Genomic DNA, 25652 nt, shown 5'->3' with positions numbered 1-25652 from the left:
AGCTAGCTCTGCGTCAGGAGCCCCTCAAGCTGTATCATTACGCATATAATGGGCTAATTGCAACATGGCCACATCATATTCCTATTTTACTCCCATTTTTCATTGCTAATGTGCTTGTTAAATAGTGACAAGTACAAATGTTCATAGCAGAAAAATGGAATGCAAATGCTAGTGCCATGGTGGAAAAGAGAAATAACAAACTCAGCAACAACAAACCCCAACCTCATGTATGGCTTTTTCCTGCTACCACCTCCTTCTGTGCTGGTCATTGGAATTACATCTCTAAGATGAAAATGCAGCATAGTCATAGAATCATAGATTAGTTTGCATTGGAAAGGACCTTAAGATCATCCAGTTCCAACCCCCTGTTCCTTAGGATTCATATTCCTTGGAATATGACCTGTGATTAAGACAATAATTTTGGCGTTATTCTTTGAACTTGTACTACACATACTAAAAAGCATATATAACACAATGCTACCTATAGATTTCATTCTAATATGTATATAATAAAAGGAAAGGGAGAAAGAAAGAAATTGGGTGTCTTTGCTGTTCAGTGCCAGCTTTATTTAGAGAGGTGTAAGAGCTAACTGGGCAACAAGGCTGAAACATACCCACTTCCATCCATGAGCTGTCCGGCTGATTAACTTCCCCTCACTCACTTAGCAGCAAATATGTTACTAATGTCTCTTCCAGATACTCATAAACTGGTGTGATTTAGCAATTACTGATACATTTTTTTGTGAAAAAAAATAGAGGAAGGGAAAAAAGAGGACAAAAGTGAACCAGAAACATGAGAAAGAGCCTCGCTGGGTGGTGGACAGTTTGCCCCAGAAGAAAGAGTAGGAATGAGGAGTTGTGAAGGGCAGAGTTTGTCCCAAAGCATGTAAAACAGGCTCTGTATCTCCTTAATCAGTGCTCCCAGGGCAAAAATGAGGCAGAAAGCCCTGCTCAGTTCAGTTCTGCGGGCACAGTTCAAGTTAATCTGAGGCAAAGCAGTGATTTGAACATATGAATTCCCAAATCATGCTCACAATAGTCCCTTACCCTCTGCAGGAGGTGCCCTCGCCCCTTCCCCAGGCTTTTATGAGCTGCTTTATGACTGCCCAGCCTGGAGATCACCTCTCCTGTTGTAATCTCCTCCAGCAAACAGATGAACTGCTTTAGCAAAGAGGGGCTGCATCTGAATTCCCTTTTGTCCCATGGAGCAGCCCATGGGTTCCGCAGGCTCACCCTCTGCATACAGAGGCTACAAGGCTGCACAAAGCTTTAGGCACAGACCTTGTACAATGGGCCCAGGGTAAAGCAGGGCAAGGACCAGTGATGGGTCCCAGAGCATGGCGCAGCTCCAGTGGTGCCGGATGCAAAGAACACACCCAGGGACAAATGGGCTGAGCCGGCGCGTGTGCCAGCATTGCCTTTGGTGAGTCCATGTTCAAGGGCACCAGCATCATGATCACACAGAGCAGGAGCTGGCCCAGGACTCTTGCTGTTAAAAGGAAACAATCCATTAAATGTGCCTCTTGACATCCTCTCACCCTCGCTGGTGATCCGAGCCCAGCGCAGGGAGTAGTCACTGGAGTGCCATAATGTGACCTACTAATCATCAGCAGGGATAGCAGGTACCTGCAAGCCTGCAATTTGCTAGGCATCAAATGGATGAGGATGGCTTGGCAGGCCCAGAATTACAGTGCGAGCAGGAACTGAAGCCTTTGCAGGGGAAATTATTATTGTCAGGGTTTTATGGAGAAAATAACCCCCTAGAATGTATTTTAAGGTAGTAGTTTAGACAGGAGCATGATAACATCATAAACCATGAGAGGAAAAGTTGAGGCATTTAAAAACATCAGAGCAGAAACAAGAGTGAATTATGACTGCCTGGTCTTTCCTAGTTATTTGTTGTCTCAAATGATACGTGTGTGCATTTGTAAATATATTGCTTTAATTCCTGTCAGACAGGGTTTACAAATGGAAGAGCTCACGGTGCTGCTCTATTAAAGCATAGAAATAGTCTGGGTGTGTTCACAAGCAGCAGCTGGAGAGCTCAGGTAAGCGACCACATTGAGACAGGGGATAAAGGTGCTATCACACAGAGCCCATTTGATTGCAGCCACCAGGGCAGCAGCTTTCCCTTTGAAACCTCCCACAGCTCCTCCCTTGTGTTTCAGAAGCCACCAGAGCCCTTCCAGAGCAGGCAGGTGCCCCCATCAGTAGGTTTGATTTGTTATGGGATCTTCTCAGTGGTCCTTCATGCATCAAAAGGTATAAAAGCTGTGTCAGTGCTGCCTAAGAGCGAGGTTCAGGTACCTGGTTACAGCCATGGGCACGTGGTGAGGTCAGGAGGATGCACCAGTGTGGTGACCTTCTGCTGCCTCCATGGAGCAACTGAAGTGTATGTAGGCACAGCCTGAAATGCACCTTAAATTACACTGCCCAGCGTCACCCACATGGGGATGAGCCTTTGCTCCAGCACAGCATTGCCTCTATCTCCTCCTCACAGCAGTTTTCCTGGAGAGTGGAAGAGGCAATAAGCAGGGCTGTAAGACACTCATCCATGTGCATCTCAGCACAGAGGCAGCCACGTGCTCTTCAGAGCTGACGTGTGCTGCACTCTGTATTGTAATTTCATGTCATAAACAAGTCCTCAGCCAGCCTGGGAAGGGAACTAAACCATCAGTGGCTCCTGAGCCTCCTTAACCAGACACTCCCCCTGTGACAAGGACTCCTAAAGGAAAGCAGCAGGTCTATAATGGCACAGGGAAAAGCAACGGGAACCACCGCATCTTTCAGAGGTGGGATGCTGGAAGGTGGCAGAACAGCTCATTTTGGGAGCTATGAGCTCAGCTCCCTGCTCTGCATCCTGGCACGTCACCATAGTTTGTGTCTGGTAAAAGAAGATGATGTGATGCTGATTTCTGTCACATAAAGATCTGGACCAGGCTATTTAGAAACAGTCTCTTAGAGCAACTCCCAGGGTATCTCCATGGCAGAACACCCGCTTTGCTAGGAAAGCATGCCCGTAGCAACAATTACTTCAATGGCTCCATCACTTCAGACAAACCCTCACCATCTGCTTCCTCCTCTAATTACAAATGCAGAAAACATAATTCACAATCAAATCACACAAAAAAAGGACAGAAAATGAGCAATTAAAATGCTCATTCTGCCAGGCAAATCTTCCTCCCCTTCCCAGCCATGCTGCAGCCACCACAGCTCTTGCCTGGTACAAACAGGGGCAGAATTAGTCCCAGGCCACTGGAGACTTCAGTCCTGCTGGTTTCTCTGACAGGAGCCTTCCAGGTTTGATCTCATGGACCAAGGACTCCTTAGCACCACTCTGCTGCTGTGTTTGCTGGTGTCTTGCTAACCCTCAGGACCATGTTTTCTGAGGGAGCAATTTACCTTTCCATTGTACAGATGGAGCTTGGACATTTCCCACTCCCTGCCTCTCTTCTGGGGTCCTCACAAGCCACCAACAAAGCCTTGAGAGTTTGGGGGGATACGCAGGGATTGATGATGATGTTTCCCAGGAGACACCCCAGCCTGAGTTCATCGTTGGTGCAGTGTCACTGCACTTGTTGAAGTTACCATCCACTCCATAACGTGCGTGCTGAAAGGTGCATTAACATTCGGGCATCGTTTGTACTCTCTAATTCAAGCCTACAGAGGCTCAAAATTGAGCGTGCTCAAAATTCAAAGTCTCCTTCTCTTCCCATCAGCTGGTTTGGAAGAGCTGAAATCCAGCTCTGAGGCTGGAGGGCGAGGGGCCCTGGGGAGGGATGTTCTGTTGAAGAGAAGCATCTGACCACTGTGCCTCATCCCACCTACCTGACCCTCAAGACTGGAGGACACACAGCTCTGTCAGTCAGTCTGTCCATCACCAATGCAGGGGCTTTTAGGAGCAACCCCAGTGTCCATCAGGTTCATCCCAGAGGACCAGGGTCAGTGTTCTGCAGCGGTGCAGAGCAAGGCGGGAGAAAACTCCGCTCTATTAATGCCACTCAAGGAATTCAAAGCTCTGCATCTGACGTGTCTGCAGAGCCCCTTCTCATGGCATGTACACCAGCTCCTGCATGGGTGGAAAAACCCGCCTTAGTGAGCCAGCACCCTGACTGTCCGTCCCTCCCATCCCTGCAAAAGCCTCATGCTCTGTCCTTGGCAATGCTCAGGTTTCCGTGCTGGGCCTCAAGCAACACACACGGGATGGTCCCTGCTGTCCCTTCACTCTATCCATGTGCCTTATGGCACAGCCACAGGAGAGGGAAGGGATCAGGCTTAGCACAAGGGATGTGCAGCCAGCACTGCTCTCAGGTGGGACACCCCTGTAATGATAGCACTCTGCCATTGCAACAGCTTCACCCTGTAGAGCAAAAACCCAGCAACAAGTGGGCTGCATGGACCCAGGCTGAGGGAAGCCCTTGGCTGGATCACATCACTAAATAACTTCTAATTCTCCTTTTAAAAGCCTGCTCCAGTCACCTTCCTCCCCTGCTCCCTTCATAGCTGGTCCACAAGATGCTCATCAGCAAGGAGAGCACAAAGCTCTGGTGCTATTTCGGAAATGTCTCAGGGTTTCACAGCAGTTTCACACTATCTTGCAGCAAAGTGGCAGAGGGCATTATAGACTCATCAATACATTAAGCAGAGCCAAGCACTGAATCAGTGATCTGACCTGAAAGAATAAATAGTGAATCAAAGGAGTACAGGAGTACCATCAGTTCTGTAAAGCAAGATCTGTCACTTGTTCTGTGAGCAGCTCGGTTCCCAGGTTTGCAAGTCCATATCATGAGCTCAGCGTGATAAAAGGAGAAAGCCTTTCTCTACCTGCACTAAACACTGTGCTCAAGGAGGAACCGCAGCCCTGATCACTGCTGCAGGTTGTCACAGCTCTTGCTTAGTGTCTCCCCAGCCCCATCTGTGTTCCCCTTCCCTGGCCCAAATCAGCTCCTCATGAGCCAGCACTGTGTGATGCTACATGAGAAGCGCTGGATGCAAGCAGCAACCCAAAGTCCTTGCAGCTGGCCAGATCATCACTCCATCGGCAGCCCCACAGCTTCCTCCCTCAGGAAGCAGCATTTGCCATCAGACTTCTCCAGCAATTAGCAAACAGGGCTGAGATGATTCACGGCTCTCAAGCGCCATCAGAGCCATGGCAAGGCCTCAACCAAAAGCCAAGGTCACGTCACTGCGGCTGGCGAATGGGGACCGGTGGCCAGGAGGTTGATGGGGCCATCAGGCAGTTTGCCATCAAGGGATGATGGCCTGGCTGTAAGACCCACAATATGCAGGGTCAACACCCATCACCTGTCACCACACTTTCCTATCTGGAGATTATAAAAGCCAAACAAAACGACAGGCAACAAGTTATGAATTCAAAGGAGATCTCTTTAAGTGCCAAACTGCGGCTGAACTGTAGTTACGGTTATTACACAGAAATAGACATAAAGCTATAATGAGGATCAACACATTTAATCACAGTCATTCAACAAAACACTGAGTCCATGCAGTTTAGCTATTACCTTTCCACAGCTCTAAAAAGATTTATCATAATTTCAGCTTAATCTGAATTATGTAGTTATTTTAATTTCACTTTATTTTATCACTGCTTGGAGCCCTATTATCCAGGTAAGATAAAGTTTAGACATAGCAATGATGAATAGCTGGAAACAGCTAAAACAGAAACAGAATCCTGCTCTGTTTTGCTATACACAGTAGAAAACCATCGAGAGCCTTTCTGATGTATTATAGAGTGATAAAGAGGTAGTTCCTACTGGGTGGTTGGGATGAGGGTTTAATTGGATGCTCCCTCTCCTCGTTATTTATCCGTATGTGCATCTCTCACCCATCGTCAGATTGAAAGCCAGACGAGACCATGAGACCATCTTCTCTGAGCCCATGGCTGAGATTCAGGCCTGGTTTTTACATACCCTCATGCATGTTCTGCTGAATGAAGTATTTGTTCAGGCAGAAGGACAAACCTGCACCAGCAGATCCCTCTCCCCTCATTTTCTCCCCAGCACCAAGGTAAGGTTGGGACCCTGCGTCTGCAGCCAGTGACTCCAGATGATGAGAATGTGACTTTCACAAGGGGCATAAGCCCGACAGCGTAGCACGAGGACCATACCCTGTGCTCAGAGCTGACCGTGTAGGCAGGGTCTCAGAGACCCAAACCCAGCCCATTCCCCAGGGACAGCACTTGGAGAGGAAGAGCTGGTCCACAACAGCCAACACCAGTGAGCAATGCAGGTTTCCTGCATGACTGCACCGAGTGCTCTATCTGGCCATAAGGTTTTTGGAGGTGGAATTGTTGCTTAGGTTGAAGGGACCTCTGAAATAAAGCCTGGCACTTGGGGCTGCAGTCTTTGCCCTGCTGGTGTATGCTTTGCCACCCCAGTTCCATCCCAGTAAGGAACCTGAGGGAGCATTAAACACAGCCAAGTGCTCTAAAGCACAAATCTACATCTCATCTGCCATGGCATTTAAAGCACACATTTAAATGCTATCCTGAATCAGAATGTATTTCTAAATTGGGACTGAAAATCTTCAGGACATGCTTTAAAACCACAAGGATGAAATGCCACGTGTGGCTACTTTGGGAAGAACCAGGAGAAGGCTGTTCACACAGCACAGTAATGCAGCATCAGCAAGCAAAGCATTCATGGACACAGGCTCAGCCATTGCAGCTGGTGACACACAAGTGCCATGGCACAACAGGGTCATGGCAAGGCAATTGCCGAGGCAGGTTCACCATACATCCCATTAACCCTTGCTGGGATTTACTCTCCTGCGTAGTTACACACCGTCCACGCTGCACTGATGCTCCAGCCCGGGTGGGCACACGTATCCGCATGGGAGCTGCAGGAATCGAGGTTTAGGTTCGACCTCCACCAAGCGCGCTGCTCGCTGCCCTTCCTGCACAGCCAGACGTGTGCTGAGGGAGCCGTGCTCTGAGCAGAGCCTGGCCCGGTCTGCACCGTCCTCTAGTGGCCACCAGCCCCGATTCGCTGGCCCCAAGGGCAGCAGGAGCGGGCAGAGCCCTTGGGCAGCTCCGGTGAGGTCGGCCCTGACTGCAGCCCCATCCCACAGCCCTCAACTGTCTCTGCATGGAAGTGGTGGGACACAAACCTGACGTTACCAGGAGACCACTGCTCTTTCTGATCCCTGCCTTAGTTTCAAACCAGAGGCTTTCAATCTGCTTTGCTCCATGATCATGCACGCTGACAGCTTCTAAAAGTAGCAGGGAGATAAGTGACCAGAAGTGGATGAAAATCCCAAATAGCAATTGCCTATTGCCCAGCTGTGTATAGAACCCTCAGGGCAGCATTTTCATCCACACATGCAGAGGGGCAGCTTGGAGAAACCCCCCCAGCTGCTCTCCATGGCCTGGGTGCTGCAGAGGACCACACAGGATAGCTCCCAGCTCCTCTGGCCTGTGTGACACAGCCTGGCAGGCTCCACATCAGCAACTCAGACCATGAGGACCAAAGCCCCTGTGTAAAAGTTCCAGTGACAGCAATGCCCCCCAGGAGGAAGATGGGAGATTCCATCCTTCTTGGGCACAGAGAACAGGGAGGATTGTTGCTGGGAAAACAATCTCTGCTGCCAAGTATGAAATCAAGAGAAAGTCTGAAGTAAATAAGGCCATAAATCTCTGATAAGCTGAAAGAGAATAAAAGCTCCCATCACTATTTATACACAGCTCCTCAAAGATAACAGGAGTTCATTTACTAAATACCTTTGAAAAACTAAGCCTTCAGGCAGAAATGGTCCAGAGGAAGCATTTCAGCCAGGCAGGATGATGCTTCAGAAGTCATTCTAACGAGGAAAAGCTTCACTAGAGAGGACTGTATCTCTGGAAGCAGCCACACACTATGGCTTTAGACATGATGTAACGAACACAGGAAGCCAAGCCCTGGGACAGGATGCAAAAGTGGATCTGTTCCAGCTCCGAGGCATGGAGCCATCCCATGAAGCACATGAGGCTAGTGAGCTGTCAGACATCCTCAGGCACACATCAAACAAGATCACCATGTGCTGGCCCACAGACCCAGCCAAGCTCTGGGCACATGCTGGGTAACAGCAGCATCAGTGATGATGGCTGCCAGCACGCAGCCCCCAGAGCTGGCACAGTGGTGGGATTTCACTTGCTGCCTGCATCCCTTCCCCTGGCCTTCTCCTGTGGGACACAGCAGCAAAATTCTCCTACAGCTTCTCAAGGCTCACTGAACTCCAGGAGCCATTGCTTAGGTTGCAAGAGGGCCTTACCTGGGCAGAGCAGCACACCCAGCAGAGACCCATCTCTTCACCAGCAGGCCTTCCACTCAGGAACTGCAGCTCCTGGTCATGAAGCCTCTGTTCTCAACACAACAGCACATGGTATCTCCTGTCTCTAGCAGAGAGAACTACAGTGTAAATCCTCACTCTCCCAATCTGCAGGAAACTGATACAGGCAGAGATGTAATGATTCATTCACTTCATATCTGAGCCCAAGACTCTTTCATCCAGGATTCACGGCTGGTGAAACACTGAAGATGTTGGTACCTTCATGGACTTCCTCCTGGGAAAAAGCAAACCCCCCCACTTCCAGTAGCACTCCCTTTTCAAGGTGTATTGGTATTTTAGTCTGTGGTCATTTGACCACAGAGATACAAGGCTCTGCCCACAAGGCAGCAGAAGGCCCTATCAGAAGGCAGAAGTTGTTACTTCCCACCACTCTCCTCCAACTCCATTTGCCTGATGTCTGGGATATTCTTGTTTGGTGCCAGGAGACCCCAAGACAACAGAGAGAGGCACACACACCAGCCCTTTGGATGCCTTGTTGACAGAAAGACTCTGCTCACCCTCTGTCCAGATACAGAAACCCAACCAAACTCCCTTATTTTCAACACCACAAGACCTGGACTTGCCCCATGCCCAAATGGTTTAATATGTGTGCATTAAAAAAGAATCCTGAAATCCTGAGTGTCAATACTATGAAAGCTGTGAATGACACTGCCCAGCAGTTACTTCAGACAGATATAACTGGGCAAACAAAAACCTGCATAAAACAAAAAGATGCAGAGAAAAGTATTCAAAATATATGCTCATTCTTTACAATGTTCAGTATATTCATTCATTTCATCTGAAAGGTGACAGACACTTCTTTCAAAAGTAGCCATGTGGTCCTCGCTACTATAGCATCAGAGCACTTCAAAACGTTTACCAAACACATACAACGTACATAAGATACAGGGAGATACATTTTAGAGCTGAAACAGAAGGCTTGGGTGAACCTGAACAGAGGACCCTCAAGTTGTAAGTTACCATCTCAGCCATTCTGCATTCCTACCAGACACCAGAAGTCAAAGAAAAGCAAAGCAGGCTGCCCAGCGAGGAGACAGGATTGCAAGCCCTATACTCTGAGGACATGCCCATTGTTTGGAAAGTATGAAGAAAACCTAACACTTAGGATCTCCAAAACAGCTGCAGCTCTCCTTGACTTACACTTGTCTGCCAGAAATGACATTTCTTGTCCTCCACTTTCTTGACTGCATTTTTCTCCTCCACAAACTATGATTTCAAATTATGCAAAGTCTAACAAGATAATATTGTTGGAAAAATAATATTGTTGGAGACAAAAAAAGGCCCTGAGTTTATCTGTGCTCTTAATAAGCTCAAATTTAAAACCCTGGGGAAAAGCCAAAACCAAAAACCCTATCAGAAGGAACTTCTGCATGACTTCTGCATGGAACTATATGAAAAACCCAAATTAACAAAAGCACCTACCAATGGATAAGTTAAAACTCCATTAACACCTGGATACACACTGGCCAGATCTCCTACAACACTTGCAGGCTGCAAGCAGAACTACAGCAAGCTGCTTATCAATCTGAAGCAAAAATCTAGGATGAGACACGCATCCCAGTGCACGTCAATTGGCCTCCCTGCTACAGGAGGCACCAGGATTTCCAAAGCTCATGAGCATTTTGAATTAAGCAACCTTACAGCACGAAATGGACGTAGATGAAAGAACATCAGCAACACTCCATAGTTGAAATTACTGATCACCATCCATGAGTTGTTTTTGACAAACCAGAGCTTTCAGTGCCTCAAACTTGGGAGTGTTCAGATGAGTACATAAGAAACTAAATATCCCTCTGAATACATGAGGTTTAAAGTGTATATAAAAAAAATACAATTAGGATATCACCAGGTGTTTACAGCTGTTTGTTGAAGTCTCTTGCTACAAACAGGTTGTCAGCTCTAGTATAAAAATAACACATCTGAAAAGTAAAAGGAGCAGTGGGAGTCCACAAGTACCCTCAGTCTCATTGAACGGCAGCAAGATGGGCCGATGGTGCAGTTACTGACCACAGCCAGCACCAGCAGCTCTGGAATCCCAGCAATGAACAAGTCCAGAAAACCTTCCTCTGAGGAAAATCCAAGTATCAGGTGGCAGTACACGAGCATGAGAAACAAGGGGAAGTCCACCCATGGGTAGTGGCAAAGGTCACTGAAGGCGGCTGCACCTTTCTCAAGCAGTCCAGCTCTCCTCACATGGCGATACTTCAAAGGTAGAATTGCTGAGCACAATGTGAGCTTTGTGCACGTCCCTATGATCAGTCAGTTGTGCAGATGTGTTTGCAAGAGATCACATCAATCCAAAGAAAAGTGCTCTGCAAAAACATCATTTTTCTTCCCAAACAAGCCTCGCACTTGCTCAAACTCCAGGGGCACGTCAGTCACCTTCTTCTTTACTTCTTTATCAAAAAGCTACAAATCAAAAACCAGAAGATATTGGTAAAACTCAGCACAAGCTCTTCACCCTGGCTGATACCACTGCTCACTCTAACCTCTTAAAAGATCTAGTAAAAAAACCTTTTATATAAAAGCCATCCCTGTCACCATTGCTGCGCATGCTCCATTATTTAATGAACATTTTCCTGTTTGTCCCTGGCTCTGAGTAACCAAAAGTCAGTTTAGCTCCCTCCCCAGCAGCAAGGCTGATGAACAGGACACAGCTATCGCATTCAAGAGCCAGTTTCCTTTCCTCTGGTTCCAATCATTCACAAAGGCACAGCAGCACTACCTCATAAGCTGAGAGCTCCAGGAGTCCTGATATGTCATCCTCCATTTCAGACAGAGACTGGTTCAGGATAGCAGCTGCCTTGGCCACCTCTGGGTGATAATGGCTTTGCAGAGTCTGCAAAAGCAAGACAAACAGGAGATGGTCCAGTAAATAGAGGGTATACACACATCCATGTGGATTCCCACAAAGGTATCTGCCCCTTTGCTGGTCTGATCTTCAGTGAACATCGAATTCTGGCAGGAGCAAGTCTGCTGTACTGTGCTACCACAGAGCTTCAAGAAATCCTGATTTCAGCCATCTTTCACACACATCAAAAGCCCCTCTCACCCCATTCAAATCCAGCTCAACAGAGATGGGACTCTTCCACAGGTCATGCCTACAACATATAACCCAACTCTGCTACCTCCCATTGCCCTGATGCTGCAGCCAAGCTCCAGCTCTCTGGACTTCTTGGCTCCTGCACAACATTCTTGCTGCTGTTTCAGCCCTTACACAAAACCCTTGTACCATTTAAATCAAAAGTGATAATCCTGGCATTAGGGTTTTAGAACCATCAGAAGTAATTTAACCAACTTCAACCTTCATGAGCTATCCTACAAAAGATCCAGATGAAAGGTCAACTTTACAATCTTCTCTAGCATTTTTAAACCCATTTCTACAGGATGACCTAGCTGTACCCAATTAATTTCCATCAGTGCTCAGCAAGTTCCTCTCTCCCCTTCACAGCAAATAAAAAGCCTCATAGATTTTCAGCTCTTTAGGCTGTTTCAGCTGTTAACTGCACACTTTTTAGCTGCACAGTCAGCTGTGTGCTCACAAGCCCCTAATTGACATGTACATGAAATCATTTGTCTCTATGCGGGGACAGAAAAGGGTGCAGAGTAAAGGATCATCCAGAAGCTCATCGCATTTGCAGGACATACCTCAGCAGGTTCCTGTAAATGGGACTGCCAATATGTGTCAAGGAAGCAGCAAAGTTGGAAGAAACCCATACCAAATGCAGAAGTTCCTTTTTAACTGACATACCTGAATCTCCCAGAGAGAGCTTTCTAAAGCCTTGCTTTTGGATGGCTCCTCCTCCTCCATAATATATGGATCTTCTGAAATATCTAAGGAAATAGAGAGCAAATACCTCCTGTGTGATGTGTGTAACACCAAAGGGAACAAAGAGACCCAGAGCAATGCCGCAGAACAAGACAAGCTCAGTGTCTGGTACAGCTCTGCCAGTCCTTTAGCACTTGGAAGCAGCCTGGGTCAGCGTGTCAGGCTCAAAGCAGCCTTCACCCAGGGAATCACGACAGCAGGGGAACCAACTGTGAGGTGCGAGGTCAGAGGAGCAGTGCAGGCAGGTCTTCACAGTTACAGAACTGGCAGGAGCAGCCTGCTGGCTTCTCACAAACTCAAGGCACAGAAGGATCCTCTAAACCTCAGAACTGGGATCTCACCTCCTCCTTCACAGGAATCCTGCTCTTTATATTGTCTCAAGGCAGAACACAGAACTCCCTGCCCACCTTCCCCCTTACCTTCTGGCCCATTAGGCCTGTGTACTAGCACTTTGCATGAGGGGTGCCTCCGAAAGAGGTTACAGATGAAGGGAATGACCATGAGCAGAGCCTCAGGAGGAGCAGTGAGGGCCAGCCGGGAGAGGCGCTTTATAAACGCTGCCACCAGGTACGCTGGCAGGTGACTGTTGGAAAGGAGACAGAAGAAACCAGTTTGTAAAAGTCCTATCAAGTCAACCTCACCAATCCAAACAGCAGGTCAGGGTAAAGATCTGTGGGGCTCTTCAGGTTTTTTGGGCTATGGAGTAAAGAGAAGCTATTAGAATCCTAATTTCAAGCAGCAATATAGGCTCTTGTGCGCTCTCTGGAAGAAATTTATGGGTATTTCCATTCAGTGCATGAATAATCTGAAATCAATTCAATCCAGATGCATGGCACCGCTCCAGGCACTTGTCAAGCACGGCTCTGGTACACGGTCATTCACATGGCAGTCTTTATTCAGTGCTTTTATAAACTTCTGGGTTTATACACTTGGCCAGGCAAGCACTTCTTCTCATGTCATTTTTTGGGTTTAATTAATACACAGGCCATGATGGTAAATTTACATAATACTTCCAGGACTAAAGCAAGCACTGCAGCTGTTAATGGGAACATTAGGCTGCTGTGATGTAAATGTGCAGGGTAAGGGGTTTTTTCTAATGGTAAAAATGCAAATTCCTAACAGCAATCAGCTCATCCAGGCACTTTTCAGGTCAGAAGAACCAGGATGAAAAATGACAATTTTCAGCCACTCAGCCTTCAGCCCTAGGGCTTGTTACACTTGCAAGGCTCAGCAGAGCCACCCCATAGGACACCATCTGTCAGACCTTGTTACTCTCTCCAAGGTACACTATGGATACAAGCAGTTTGATATTAAATGCTCAGTGCTGAACTGTAAAGCGTTACTCTTGGTTTATTTTCTAACATATGATGGCAACTACATGACCAGCTGCTTATCTCATTTCTTCCCTGTGTATGATGATTTGACAGGATCAAGACAGACTGTCAAATACCTCACATTCCAATGTTAGATGTCTGCAAAAGGTCATCAATTTATCAACAGCTTTATCACCTATAAAAAGCCTGTGAATGTTACTTTTCCATATTCATGAAGACTGACAGAAAAATCACCACCTTCAGCCAAATGGAATACAGACCAAAATACATCCATAATCACTCGCAGATCAAACTCAGATCACTAACTGCATTTTCACTTCCTGAAACTAGACGTTGTATGGCAAATCTTCAGAAATAGCACATGAAAAATTACACACCACTGCAATAACACCCTTAGATTCAGTTTTCTCAGTAAAAATGAATCTAATCCAGTAGGCACACTGAATATGTAATATCCAGACGTGGAGGACTGTTCAAGAATAACAGAAAAGCAAGAGGAAAATATGTGAACATAAAGATGCTACTTACGATGAAGACAAAAACAGATCAAGCAGATGGAAGAAGCGGGCTCGGTACTTCACATGATATACAGAAGGGTCTAAAAGACTGTACAGCTTTTTGTAGAAGTCAGGATATTCCCTATTATAAAACAGGAAAAAGACATCCGTTAGTGGTGTATAGTGGGACTACACTGTGTCTAAATGTTTCTGCGCTTTCATTACAGACCACTGCCGTTTCTCTGTTTAGCTTTCTTAGTTTCCTCTCTACAGCCACCACTTGAAAACAAGCTGTAAGGAGAATTTATGGCTCTAGCAGTGCCCAGCCATTTTCGGGATGTGAAGCTATGTCCACTGACTGCAAATGGTACATGATCCAATGAAAGGCACACTAAAGACTATGGCTTCACTATGTAATCAGATCAATGAAAATCGATTTTCAAGTGCTGAGCAACCACAGTCTGGAGAACAGCATATTTAGGCTCAGCTGAAAATAAAGTCAGACTACCAAAAGAGCTAGTATCCAAACAGCTGAGCCTCTGGTGCAGAGTTTGGCTCTCTCATGGGGGAATTTAAAGCCTGCAGCTGTGGAGAATCCATTTCCATTCCTTTACATAAAGATATAAACGCAAACCCCCATGTTCCTTTAAACAATATGCTCTTTTTACTTACAGATTATGTTGATGGATCAGAATAAATAATCCATTTAAGGCTAAAAGACTGATTGCTCCACCTGTAAGAAAGCAGGCAGGTATCAACACAATAAAAATTAAACCAAAACCAAACCCAAAAACTGATCAGCTTCAACTTGTTTCTATTATAAAACCTCCCCAGAAGGAACACAAAACTAAGAGTACCTGAAATCAGAGCCAGCATGATGGCTGTAAGGTGACACAATTTCATCTAAAACCTTCCAGAGGGTCACACATTTCTTACAAAGATTAAACTGTAGGACTTACAAAGATTAAACTGAGGAACAGACTCTGAAGGACAGAGACACAAAAACATGATGCTCTAATCCTTCAATAAAGCCACACTGGCAGGCAAAGGTCTTAGGATATCCCTGTAGGAATCTGTGCATCCTGTGTCCCAATGCAACTCAGGTATCAGCAGTGCTGGCTGAACCCCATTTAAGAGATCACTCCAGTATTCTACTCTTCCCAAGGCTTTAAATATTATTTTCATTACACACAAGGAGCAACAACACTGACAAACAGAGGTAAAAACATCTTATTTTTAGTAACAGTGGAGTTCATCCTTGCTCCTTAGCTTCATCCCAGCCAAAAGTACATCTGTTTCATCATCTATGCCATGGTGCTTCAGCTAGCAGACCTTCCAAGTCTGTATGTATCAAGTTGCAGGTATGTATCACAAACAACAAAAAACTTGTTTTCACTCACCTATGCCATAGGCCAGTGTTAAGAAATCTATCATGAGAGTGGGTTCATTCATGTAAGGCAGGATGGAGTCATGCAGAATAACAAGAACTTTTTTGTAGAGGCCAGCGGGTAGCTGTGAAGGATGACACAATACAGTCAAACAATCATAGTGAGAGAACTCCGAGAGCAACAGCAACCCATGGTTCAAAAAGACAACACACAAACAAAAGGGAATGTGCCAGGACAATATAGCTTTCAGCAACAGTTCCCAAATATGAGAGCTTACAAGTGATACATGACCACCAAGTTCATTGAAAGCAGCAAGTGCTCACAACTAAAAGTGTCATCACAGCTCAGAGGGGAAAGTCACTAGCAATAAGGCTTGGTAGCCTTCAACATGTGAAAAGAGGTTGCTATTGCTGCAGGTCACTACTCGGGTTAGATTTGTTTAAGATGGAAAAAAAGAGGCCGAGAGTAAGGAGAAGAAACAGACCATACATGAGGTCACGTTTCTTGGCAGAACAACCCAGCAGAAGCAGTGACTGGAATGTTCTCATCCAACACTGAAATAGTGGGGTCCTACCAGGAGCTCCATGCAAGAACAGCCACAGCCTCTAAAGATTAGTGACAGATGAGTGGTACAGGTCAGTGGCAGAAGGAACACTCACCTTGTGCTTCAAGAAACTGAGCCACATTTTCTCAAAGGCCTGCTTGTGTGCCTTAAAACAGAATTGCAAACAGTGAGTTAACTGGTGTAGGTAAAGCTACACCAAACACTGGTGTAGGTAAAGCTCTACTTTAAGTAGATAAAATTTCAACCCTGAAGCACCAAACGAACACTTACCTGCAGCTTTGACACTTTCAGTTCCTCCCAGTTGTCTAAGAAGAAAGGGGAAAGAGATGTTGAACTTGAAATGGATGTTTAAAAAAATTAAGATGACCCTTTTTTACTTAGTCCTTTGATACCCTAAAAATTTAGGCTGAAGTCCTTGTCTTGACAGAAGTCCGTGACAAACCCCACTGCAGACTGAGGAATGTGGATTTTCTAATACTGTTTAGAATCAGTGATCACAGCAGCAGATGTTTTCCATAACCAAACAATAATATAAGTCTTTTTACAATAAAAATCTTAAACCTGATTATCTTTTCCATACACAGTTCCTCACATGGAGCTTACTAACCTTGCTTCACCAGAAATTTGACCATGTCACTGTCTTTGTTCGGCATGTTAATGGGTGAAATGAGCGAAAAGACGTTCTGCTGGTAAAATGGCAGTGGCCTCTGAGAAAAAAAACCCATATAATTAAACATGAAGCAAGTTCCACAAGAGATAGCAAGATGCTGGCTTCGATATTGCCCTATCTCCTAAGCACTGTATGTATCTAGGAAAGAAACAGGAAAGGAAAAATGCTGATGGCTGAACTACATACTGGTGTATTCTCTATTGCTGTCTTGTCCTGGAGCATTATCTGTTTGCACAACACAAAACCTACCTCTGAACTAAAGAGACAGAAACTGTTTCTGGTTTAACAAAACTGGTGGATCCAGTTAAAGAAAACACTCTTCTTCTGCACCAGAGGGAACAGACTTAAAAGTTCTGTGTGTGCCACTCAAGCTACAGAGACTTGAGTAAAACAGAAGCTAGAACCCAGACCAGAAGGATCTGCAAGAACGATGTGTCTTGAACTACTGCCAATTTGAGACTGAAGAGTCATGAAAAATAATTAAAACCCAATGCCTTCGAGCAGGCACACTCATTCCTCTTGCTTCTAAACCTTTCACTTCCTTGCTTCCAAACCTTTCACCTATCACTAGTCACTCCCTGCTTCATGCACAAGACACACTGTTTCAGAGCAGTTTATCCAGACCCACGTCAACAATAACATGTTACCTCTTTTGTCTTCTGCATGACTTGTCCAATACTCTCAGTGACTGCCCTTATGACAAAGTACCGAATGTCATCATACTCCATGTATTCTTGAAAGCGAGAGATAAGCAGTGAAGCATCCTCATTTAAGGGCAGCAAGCCATCAACAACCACCTAACAAAAGATTGGTAAAGCAAAGCAAAAAGTCAGTCTCTACTGGAGTAGCCAGAGAGCTGTGCTGGCTGAGGGCACCCTCCTTTCCTTCTGAAAGGCAGACAGCTCGGCTGTGTGCTGCTTTCCCCAGGGCAACATTCACAAGCCATTCTGACAGGCCCTCCCAACCTCCACAAGGGGGCCCTTCCATCATGACACAGCAGCTGAACCAGGGTCAGCACCTTCCCTCTCATGTCCTTGTCCTTGTGAGTGAGGCCAGGGACTCCAAAAAGCGACTCCAGCACCGGTACTCCATAAAACTGAGGAATCCAGCTCAAACCTGGCACCTCACCAGGGACAGAAGCTCTTGGTGCCCTTCTAGACCACCACCTTCCCTTGGCACTGAGAACCTCCTAGGTTGATGTTTCAGTACTGGAGAAGGTGTGCATGTGAGGTTGTGCGCCATCAGGTAACTGACAATAGGAACTTAGTTCTGCAGCTTACCTTAAGAAGGTCACGAGGAAAAGTTAAACTGCCCTTCCACTCTACTTTGATCAGTGGGTATCGTGCCTCCAACTCAACAAACTTCATAAGGGTGCACAGCGACAATTCCTTTAAAAAGAAAGGCAAGACCTCACCTCAACAAGGACACCAGGGCTCAGACCCAGAGGACACAGAATGAACTATGTTCCTCACTAAGAATGCAGCAAGCCTGGTGAGCAGGGGTGAGCCAGCGCACCAGCAACATCACACAGCACTGCTGCCCTTCCACATTGAAATACTGGAGCCATAAATGCTTCTGCATCGCAAGGGACCCCCATGTGAACTCAGCAGCAGGCTCGGGACCTACCTTGACCTGGAAGGCATCGTGCCCCATGAGCTCTGCCAAGCAATCCACGCACTCCTTGTAGCGGTGCCTCATCCATATCCTGTACTTGTCCTCAGCGCTGTAGTTATCTGAGGGTGAAACACACAACTCTGAAAGCTCGGAGCGGCGGGGTGAGACCCAGCGAGGCGGGACCCAGGCCTAGGGCCGCTCCCCACTCACCGGCCAGAGAGGCCTCCTCGGCGGGCAGCGGGCCCACGAACAGCTCCCTGCGCTCCAGCAAGGCCCCGAAGAGCCGGCTGCAGGCCCTGCCGGCGCACAGGATGTCCTCCTCCTCCTCCTGGCCCTGTAAGAGCGCGTCCGTGAGGGGAGGCCGGCGAGCGGCGAGCCGCGGCCCTCACCCCTCAGCGCCACCCACAGCCCGCCCGGCCCCGGCCCGTTCCCTCCCCGCTCCCCGGCCCGCACCGCCAGCAGCTCCAGGATCTCGAAGACGCGGTTGGCATTGCTGCGGCTGCCCAGCACGGCCTCCAGGCAGGCGGCGAGCGCGGCCGAACGCGCCATGCTGCCGGCGGAAGGGCGGAGCAGGAGCCACGGCCGCTCCGCCCAAAGGCGGGGCCGGTCCCGCAGCCGCCGCTGCACGGAGCCGGGCACCGCATAGGTGCCGAGAGCCGCCCGATTCCCCCGGGTGACAGAAGGCAGAGCACGATGGCGTTACAAAAATGTACACTTTATTACACCTTCAGGTAGGATACATCGCTATTCCTTATAATCCTACTGCATCAAGTACAAATGCTTGTGTTCATCAGCTATTTACAGGTTGACTTCCTAACGCGCTCCTGGGAGAAAGATACATCAAAAGGGAAAAAAAAGGAGAAAGAAACAAAGTAAAAAAGGTGATTTTTATCTTCATGAACTGACCTAAACAAGAAACAATCGCCTCTTGAGACACCAAATCAGATCAGCACAATGATGCAGCCAACACCTTTCCCACTGTTGGCAGTGTGTCCCCCCCTATGCACATAATAAGAGCTAAACATTTAAAAGTAAAACTGGGGCTAACTAAGCAGTATTTTTGGATGAGCATCACCATACCGCACACAGTGTCAGTTACCCGCTACCACTGCATCTGCTTCACATTTCCAACTATTCCACTGCCAACACCACCAGCTTTGAGGCTAGAAACAACATTTAGGTAATGGCACAAACCCCAAAGAGGGCTGAGGGAATGCTGCCACATGCACAAACAGCTTAAAAAACCCAACATTGCCCCTGTAATTGCAGAGCTGAGGGTTCAAGAGGCTGCAGGAGAAAGGAGGTATAAAATTAACACAGAGATAGATGGGGAAGGCTGCCTGACCTGGTAGTTTGCATTCGTGATCTTAACAGAATGGGCTGTCCCTATCCTACTAATGGGTATTCTTTCTTGTTTAAGCCATTTGGGTTGCTGGGTACCAATAGGTGTGTACATACAGAGGTCAGGAACAAGAGAGATGCTTTCCTTGCCTTTAAACAGGCTCCCCTCCTAAGAGTAAAAAGATCACAGAATGGAAAAATAATCTTAAAACCGTCTCAGAGAAGGAATGTGAGAATTCTGTCTGGATTTGACACGTCATGCACCTTTACGGCCAAAGTAAAACAAATCCATTCAAGCCACCAAGAACTTTTTGATTTCTCACTCAGTGCTGTTTGCAAACAGAGTCTGCTTTTCATTTTATGCGAGAAAAGTAGAGAACCCCACAGTTCTATGCAGCTTTTTGCTAAGGTTTTTTTTTTCATCATAACAATAAGGCAAACTGATTTGGAGGAAGAGGCCACGCTCTATTCACATCCAAAATACCCACCTGAAGATACATTCATCATTAGCTTTAGTAAAAGAATAGTACAAAAGTTAGATCTTATTCTTTACACAGTTGAAGAAGTAAGTCTTAGATTTCATTTCACTATTCTCCCTTCCCCTAGCCCCCCACCCCTCCCCGAGCTGAAAGCTGAGTAGAAAGTACTGAACATTTAAACATGTTGCAAGAGCAGAATGAAACTGAGAGATTAAATTTTATCAGTTGTAGATTTTCCTTGATGGAAGTCCCATGAGGAACAGCTATGGATCAATTGTTGAGCTGTATCCACCAAACATCTTCTACCGAAAAAAGAAAGGGCTACACTTTAATACACATCTACTATCAACACAGTATTTACTCAGTTCATGCCTAAAATATCCATTACCTTAAAGTGAAATATGAGAATGAGGGCACAGGTTGGGTGATTCAGTAAACTGTACACAAAACTACTAACAAACATTTTTAAAAGACTTACAAAAATGGAGAATGAAACTTTTCTTTCCTTTTTTAATTACATATACTTACAGGTTTTCACATTTATTGGCTAAACTTTGCAGGGAGCACTTCAAATATGTTAAGATCTTCCAGAGGTATTTACCTCAAGCAAGAACAACACGCAGCTTTTATAAAGATGGAAAATACTTTGCTGTAATAGCCACACCTGGTTCTTCGGATGGCTTCACTGTGGATATTCAGCACACATCTGAACTACAGCAAAGAACTGCATATTCCCACGGGCAGTTTGTGGTATGCTACCACAGATGAATTTTACTGACATGTATGGCATATTACCATGTTACTTTTGTGAAGCCGGGCAGGTTTTAAATGTAACTAATGTTTGCTTTATCTGGTCTGAATGAGCACAGAGAACACTGGCAGAATGCAGCTTGTACAGATTTTGAGTGCTAAACAGTTGCTAATACACTGAAGTTACATGAGAGTTTCCATGTTTAAATGTTCACCAGCAAAAAACACTTCTGCTAAAAAAAAAAATAGAGGTGGTTTGTCTTCATTTGGGTGTTTGGAGTAGCTTCTCACTTGGCTTAGCAACTAAGAAACGCTGTGTTTCCCTGTTATTGCATTTTAACCATTAGTTCAACTTGGTTTAGTAGGTGCCTTTAATCTGACAGTAGGCGTCCTCATTTGTACTTTTGCTTGCTGATTCTGGGCTTCAGATGTTGCTGGTGTCTGGGCTGGATTCTGTACACCCGGAGCCTGAATCTGGGGAGATGCTGTTGTCACGACTTGCTGTTGTATGAGTTTCTGCTGGACGACCTGAGCAGTAGCTGTTGTGGCAGGAATCACCTGAACCTGCTGTTGACCTGCTGTCGTCTGAGAAAGTGTCACAGTTTGGGGTTGAGCCTGTACCTAGACATGAGGATGACAAAGCAATGACAGAATAGTTTGGCATTAAACTGAGCATTCATTACATTTCTGCTCTACAGAAGGCATCTTTCTTACATAGGCATCTGCTCTCTTGACTGACAAACGTCTTGGTCAAAGTAAGAGCTGGGAGGGATTCTGGGAGCACAGGCTCTGTGGTTTCACTGAGAAACCATTCTGTCACATCTTCTAGAGCCTTATAATTCAGAACTAAGAGCTGAGATGCCTTAACTTAGATCTCTGCAATGCAAATCAAAGGACATTCCCCCAGATCCTTTGCATAAGATAGATGAAAGGTATAGAAATCCCACTGGATAAACTGGAAAAATCTTGTACTGCAGAAGCAGAAGTGAAGGAACAGGGAAAAGAACAGAGGGATAGATGGAGGATCAAAGAGATTAAAATGCCGACTCTGCACCCATATTGTGACAATAAATACAGCCACCGAAGCTTCCTACCAGTCTCTGACGTTACCCTTTCAGACTACAGCTGCCAGTTTCTATTCCCAATTTAGGGTAGGATAGTTTGAACTCTATCCAGAAATCTCATTTTCATATCTCTACCCAGAGCAAGGGAGAAGAAAATTCAGCATCTCTTTGTTCAGGTGAGAAGGTAATTAAAACTGAGCAGCTTCAACTGCCTTTTTTAGAGGCAGAAACCAAATGAAGCTGCAAGGGCTTCTCTAGGGGAAAGTCAGCTCTTGATCAATTCAAGAGTAATCCTCTGGGAAGCACTAAAAATTGAGGTAAAAAGAATGCCACATACTCAGAGACTGCAGTTTTAAACATACTTGGCATGGCCTGATCCTACTGCCACTGACTTCACTGACTTGTGTGGGAGGGGAGGTGGTTATTTGTCTTTTCACCATGGATTTCAACAGTCCTGGAGTTATGCCAACATCAGTGACTCCTGGAAATCTAGCTTTTAATGTCCCTTGAAAAATTATCTAGCAGCTCCTGCTGACTGCAGAGGACAACTCAACTTGTGTTGAGTGATGAGGTTTCTACACCCTGCTGTCTACCTTGCCCTTGAACATTCACATCTGCAGTGGCTATCAGTCAGCTTACACCTCTTTATCATCGTTTGGAGATAAAAAGTCACAGATTTTATTCTGCACTAAAACACTGCACTATAAATTGTGACAGATCAAGAGCCGACTGGCTCAGATTTTTGTGCACCAAAGGCAGTAACTTCATCCACCATCCAAAGTTAAATCATTCCTGCCAATCAACTGCATAAGTTGTGCCTGTTGCTAATGGTCTGACTGACATTGTTCTACACGGTGTTAAATAAATGGCCTGGTAGTTAGGGGAGGGTAACCAAATTGTATGACCTTCTCCTGCCCTACTCCTGTCCATACAACACTTAGAGCAGATACCAAACCATTCTGAGTTCTACAAGGCACTTGGCATATTGCATTTGGCAATTTGTCCTAATTCTCGTACAACAAACTGAGCTGGACAAACTCAGATGGTGCTCATCAGTTCAGTCATTTGCTATTTTGACTACACATCACAAGAAACCAATTATGATAAATTCTTTAAGTGCTACAAAATATCTTTTAAAATCTGTTTTTCCACTTATCTACAATGATGAACAAACATTGCTCCATCTACCCAAGTTCTAGACTACAGAATATACGGCAGCTGACACGATTCATTTTTATAGAAGCCACTTGCTATATCCTTCCAAAATACCACCTGTGCCACACATAAGATGAAAATACACATATTCAAAACAAATGAGCTTTCACTAGGATCATGTTTCTAGTGCTAAATTTGACAACCACAAAACCTACCTGCTGGGAAACTGAAACCATCTGTTGAATGTTGGCAACAGTAGCCTGTTGTTGGACCACTTGTGGAAGTTTTGCAACCTGTAGTGCCATTGAATAAAGGAAGATTTGGTCAAAATAAGAACTTGCTAATAGCAGCAAAACATTATACCTATACTGCTATCAGGTGAAAACCTTTCCAACATCCTGGTCACAGTAAGTTGCAGCTTGGCATTCATAGTGATATTGAACTTTTGTAAACCTTTTTAGTGTTTTCAGTGTACTGAAGAACTTAGCTAGCAGAGGGAAAGTATTTTTCAATTTTAACTGCAACATTCTTGTTTCCTCCTAACTATATATAACATTGAAGGAAGCACATAAATTCTAATGGGCCACATTATCTTAGATATACTTTTGAAAGAGTAAAGCTTCCAATTCCTAACCTCCTTCTTTTTCCATGGACTGATCCAGTTATACAGAAAAGAAAATAAGTGTCGCCTACTCTTGGCTGCCAGAGATAAGGCTGAGAGGCAGCAGCAGAAATCTTCCTTAGTACATACAAGTATGGAATCCCTTGCTTAATAAAAAGGAGTGACTCAATTTGATTATTTCAAAAAGGAAAGGCAAACTTATAGCTCAGATAGTTCCTCTAACCTGCTATAAGGCCACATATTCAGCACCAGTGAACTTTATAATAAAGTCCATTTAAACAAATGTGTGACTAGAATAAGAGTGAGTGCTAAAATGCTACCTCACCTCTCATCTTTACAATCCTCCAGTCACAGCAGAGTTTAAAGGTGTAAACCTGGGTTACCTGTACCTGAATCTGGGCCTGGACTTGCTGGGTTCCTCCTGGTTTCTGGGTTTGGGAAATTGGAGTTGTTAAGAACTGTGTTTTAATGGCAGGCTGTGTAGTGTAAGTTACTTTTTGTTGCTGTGAAGTCTGCTGTTGGGTTTGGACTGTAACCTGTTGAGCATTTATCTGCAGAAGAGAAAAAAAAGTATCAATGACTACAAAATACACGTGTATTTTAAAGAATAGGTAGGTAGCTAATAGGATTAATTCTACTTAATTATCGAAACAAAATCCTTCCAGGATTAGTAATAGCAAAATGAGCGCCAGTGAAAACCTTTCATGCACTTATACAAATATTCTGAATCACTGTAAGTATTTACTTTCTGCCTGCAGCAGGGAGGTTGGAACTAGATGATCTTTAAAGTCCCTTCCAGCCCAAACCATTTTATGATTCGATTTACTGAAAAAGTTCTCTCTTACACACACATGCACACTTCATATGATAATGCGCTCCCAAAAAACAACACTGGTGGCTGACTGACAGCAAAGCCCATGAGAACATGACATTTCAGGGGAAAAAAGTGTATTTTGCACAAATTATATTGTAAACAGTGAAAATCTTTAAGAATTTTTCACTTTTGGCTATGTTAGAAATGACTAACGAGAATCTTTGTCACTTAAGAAAGAAAATCCAGTTTGGGGCCTGAGAAATCACACCAAACAGCCACTTTATTGAAAAAAATACTGAGCACCTGACAAGGCACATGAGAAACTGTTCTCTCTATATATACTTAAGATTCACCCTAGAAATCCTGACTGACTCTCTAGGAGTGCCCTCATAATTCAGAGCTGGAGCTTTACAACCACAAAAGTGTAACTCAACAGGAGAACAAACAGCCAGTACCTTTTGCTGCACAGTAGCCTGACCCTGAGCAACCTGAGGCTGGATAGCTTTCTGTTGCTGTGCTGCTTGATGATGCTTGAGTTTTAGAAGCTGCTGGACATGCAGTGGCTGTGCAACTACCGTCTGGCCTCCTGAAAATTACAAGAATAATTAGAACTGTAAGAGTCTTGATTTTATTGCTTTGTCCCAGTAATCACAGCTTGCAAGCACAGACTGTGCTTTTTATAGACTTATGCATCTGCATAGCTCTGAGCACTAACAGCCCACTGATTTTAATGGGAATAAGACATATGATTTTGACAGTGGAGGAAAAGAAACATTCTAAGGGCATGAGCAAGTCAACTATGTGTTAAAACAATGATCTTCCTACAAGAAAAATTCTGCCCTTATTACAGGAGGCTGTTACAAAATACAAGTCTCCTTATGTCCATTTTGAATTTAAAAGAAATTATGAAATTACTACGTCTTTATTTGTAAAACTAAACCTGCTCACCTGCTCTCATGCACAGATTGAAAACCAACCAAACAAAACCCCACCACATCTGGCTAAAGAATGGTGCTAACTTCCAGATTAGACGCAGTAAGCATAATTCTCTTACCTTATTTTTGAAACAAACAGGAATGCAACCTCTATCACTTCAGCTTTTAAAAAGCGTGAGTGTCCCACGGAAGACATTACTTAAAATATGCTATCTTTATAAAAGTAGGTTGTAAAACTTCATTATGTTTTAG

The 25652-nt window shown here is 45.2% G+C and overlaps 2 protein-coding genes across 20 annotated transcripts in view; both read right to left on the bottom strand.

The window, feature by feature from the left end:
- Positions 1-9122: 9122 nt before the first annotated feature.
- Positions 9123-18905, bottom strand: NOC4L (nucleolar complex associated 4 homolog). The gene is made up of 15 exons (XM_080628574.1): positions 18694-18905; positions 18451-18574; positions 18253-18359; positions 17907-18014; positions 17274-17423; positions 16564-16663; positions 16227-16261; positions 16051-16101; positions 15404-15515; positions 14676-14736; positions 14035-14145; positions 12592-12755; positions 12095-12177; positions 11069-11182; positions 9123-10752 (listed from the first exon to the last, which is right to left on the bottom strand). Exons 1-15 carry the CDS (start codon positions 18787-18789, stop codon positions 10636-10638), a joined length of 1533 nt encoding a protein of 510 aa, XP_080484700.1. The 5' UTR covers positions 18790-18905; the 3' UTR covers positions 9123-10635.
- Positions 18906-18939: 34 nt separating this feature from the next.
- The window catches only part of EP400 (E1A binding protein p400), a 49439-nt gene continuing 42726 nt past the window's right edge, over positions 18940-25652 (bottom strand). For 15 of the 19 annotated variants that reach the window (XM_080628553.1, XM_080628564.1, XM_080628565.1 and 12 more), the window contains 4 exons: positions 24921-25051; positions 24035-24202; positions 23245-23322; positions 18940-21431 (listed from right to left, as the gene is read on the bottom strand). In XM_080628553.1, coding sequence (XP_080484679.1) covers positions 21159-21431; positions 23245-23322; positions 24035-24202; positions 24921-25051 — 650 coding nt within the window. In that variant the 3' untranslated portion in view covers positions 18940-21158. The remainder of the gene's footprint in view (positions 21432-23244; positions 23323-24034; positions 24203-24920; positions 25052-25652) is intronic. The other 4 variants (XM_080628566.1, XM_080628563.1, XM_080628561.1 and 1 more) reach the window with 1 other exon arrangement.

The sequence above is a fragment of the Psittacula echo genome, assembly GCF_963264785.1.
Source record: "Psittacula echo genome assembly, chromosome: 13".
NCBI classification, from domain to species: Eukaryota; Metazoa; Chordata; class Aves; order Psittaciformes; family Psittacidae; genus Psittacula; species Psittacula echo.
The sequence above is the reverse complement of the archived record's forward strand: the minus strand, read 5'-3'. Positions and strand labels throughout refer to the sequence as shown.

Excerpts from the sequence above, each read along its gene's own strand:
- NOC4L (XM_080628574.1), bottom strand. The coding sequence starts at position 18,789 with ATGGCGCGTTCGGCCGCGCTCGCCGCCTGCCTGGAGGCCGTGCTGGGC. Across the intron at positions 18,360-18,450 it reads CGAGGAGGCCTCTCTGGCCG|ATAACTACAGCGCTGAGGAC; the intron begins GTGAGTGGGGAG and ends TTTCACCCTCAG. Across the intron at positions 12,756-14,034 it reads GATCTGTTTTTGTCTTCATC|TCACCTGCCAGCGTACCTGG; the intron begins GTAAGTAGCATC and ends CCTTTCCAACAG.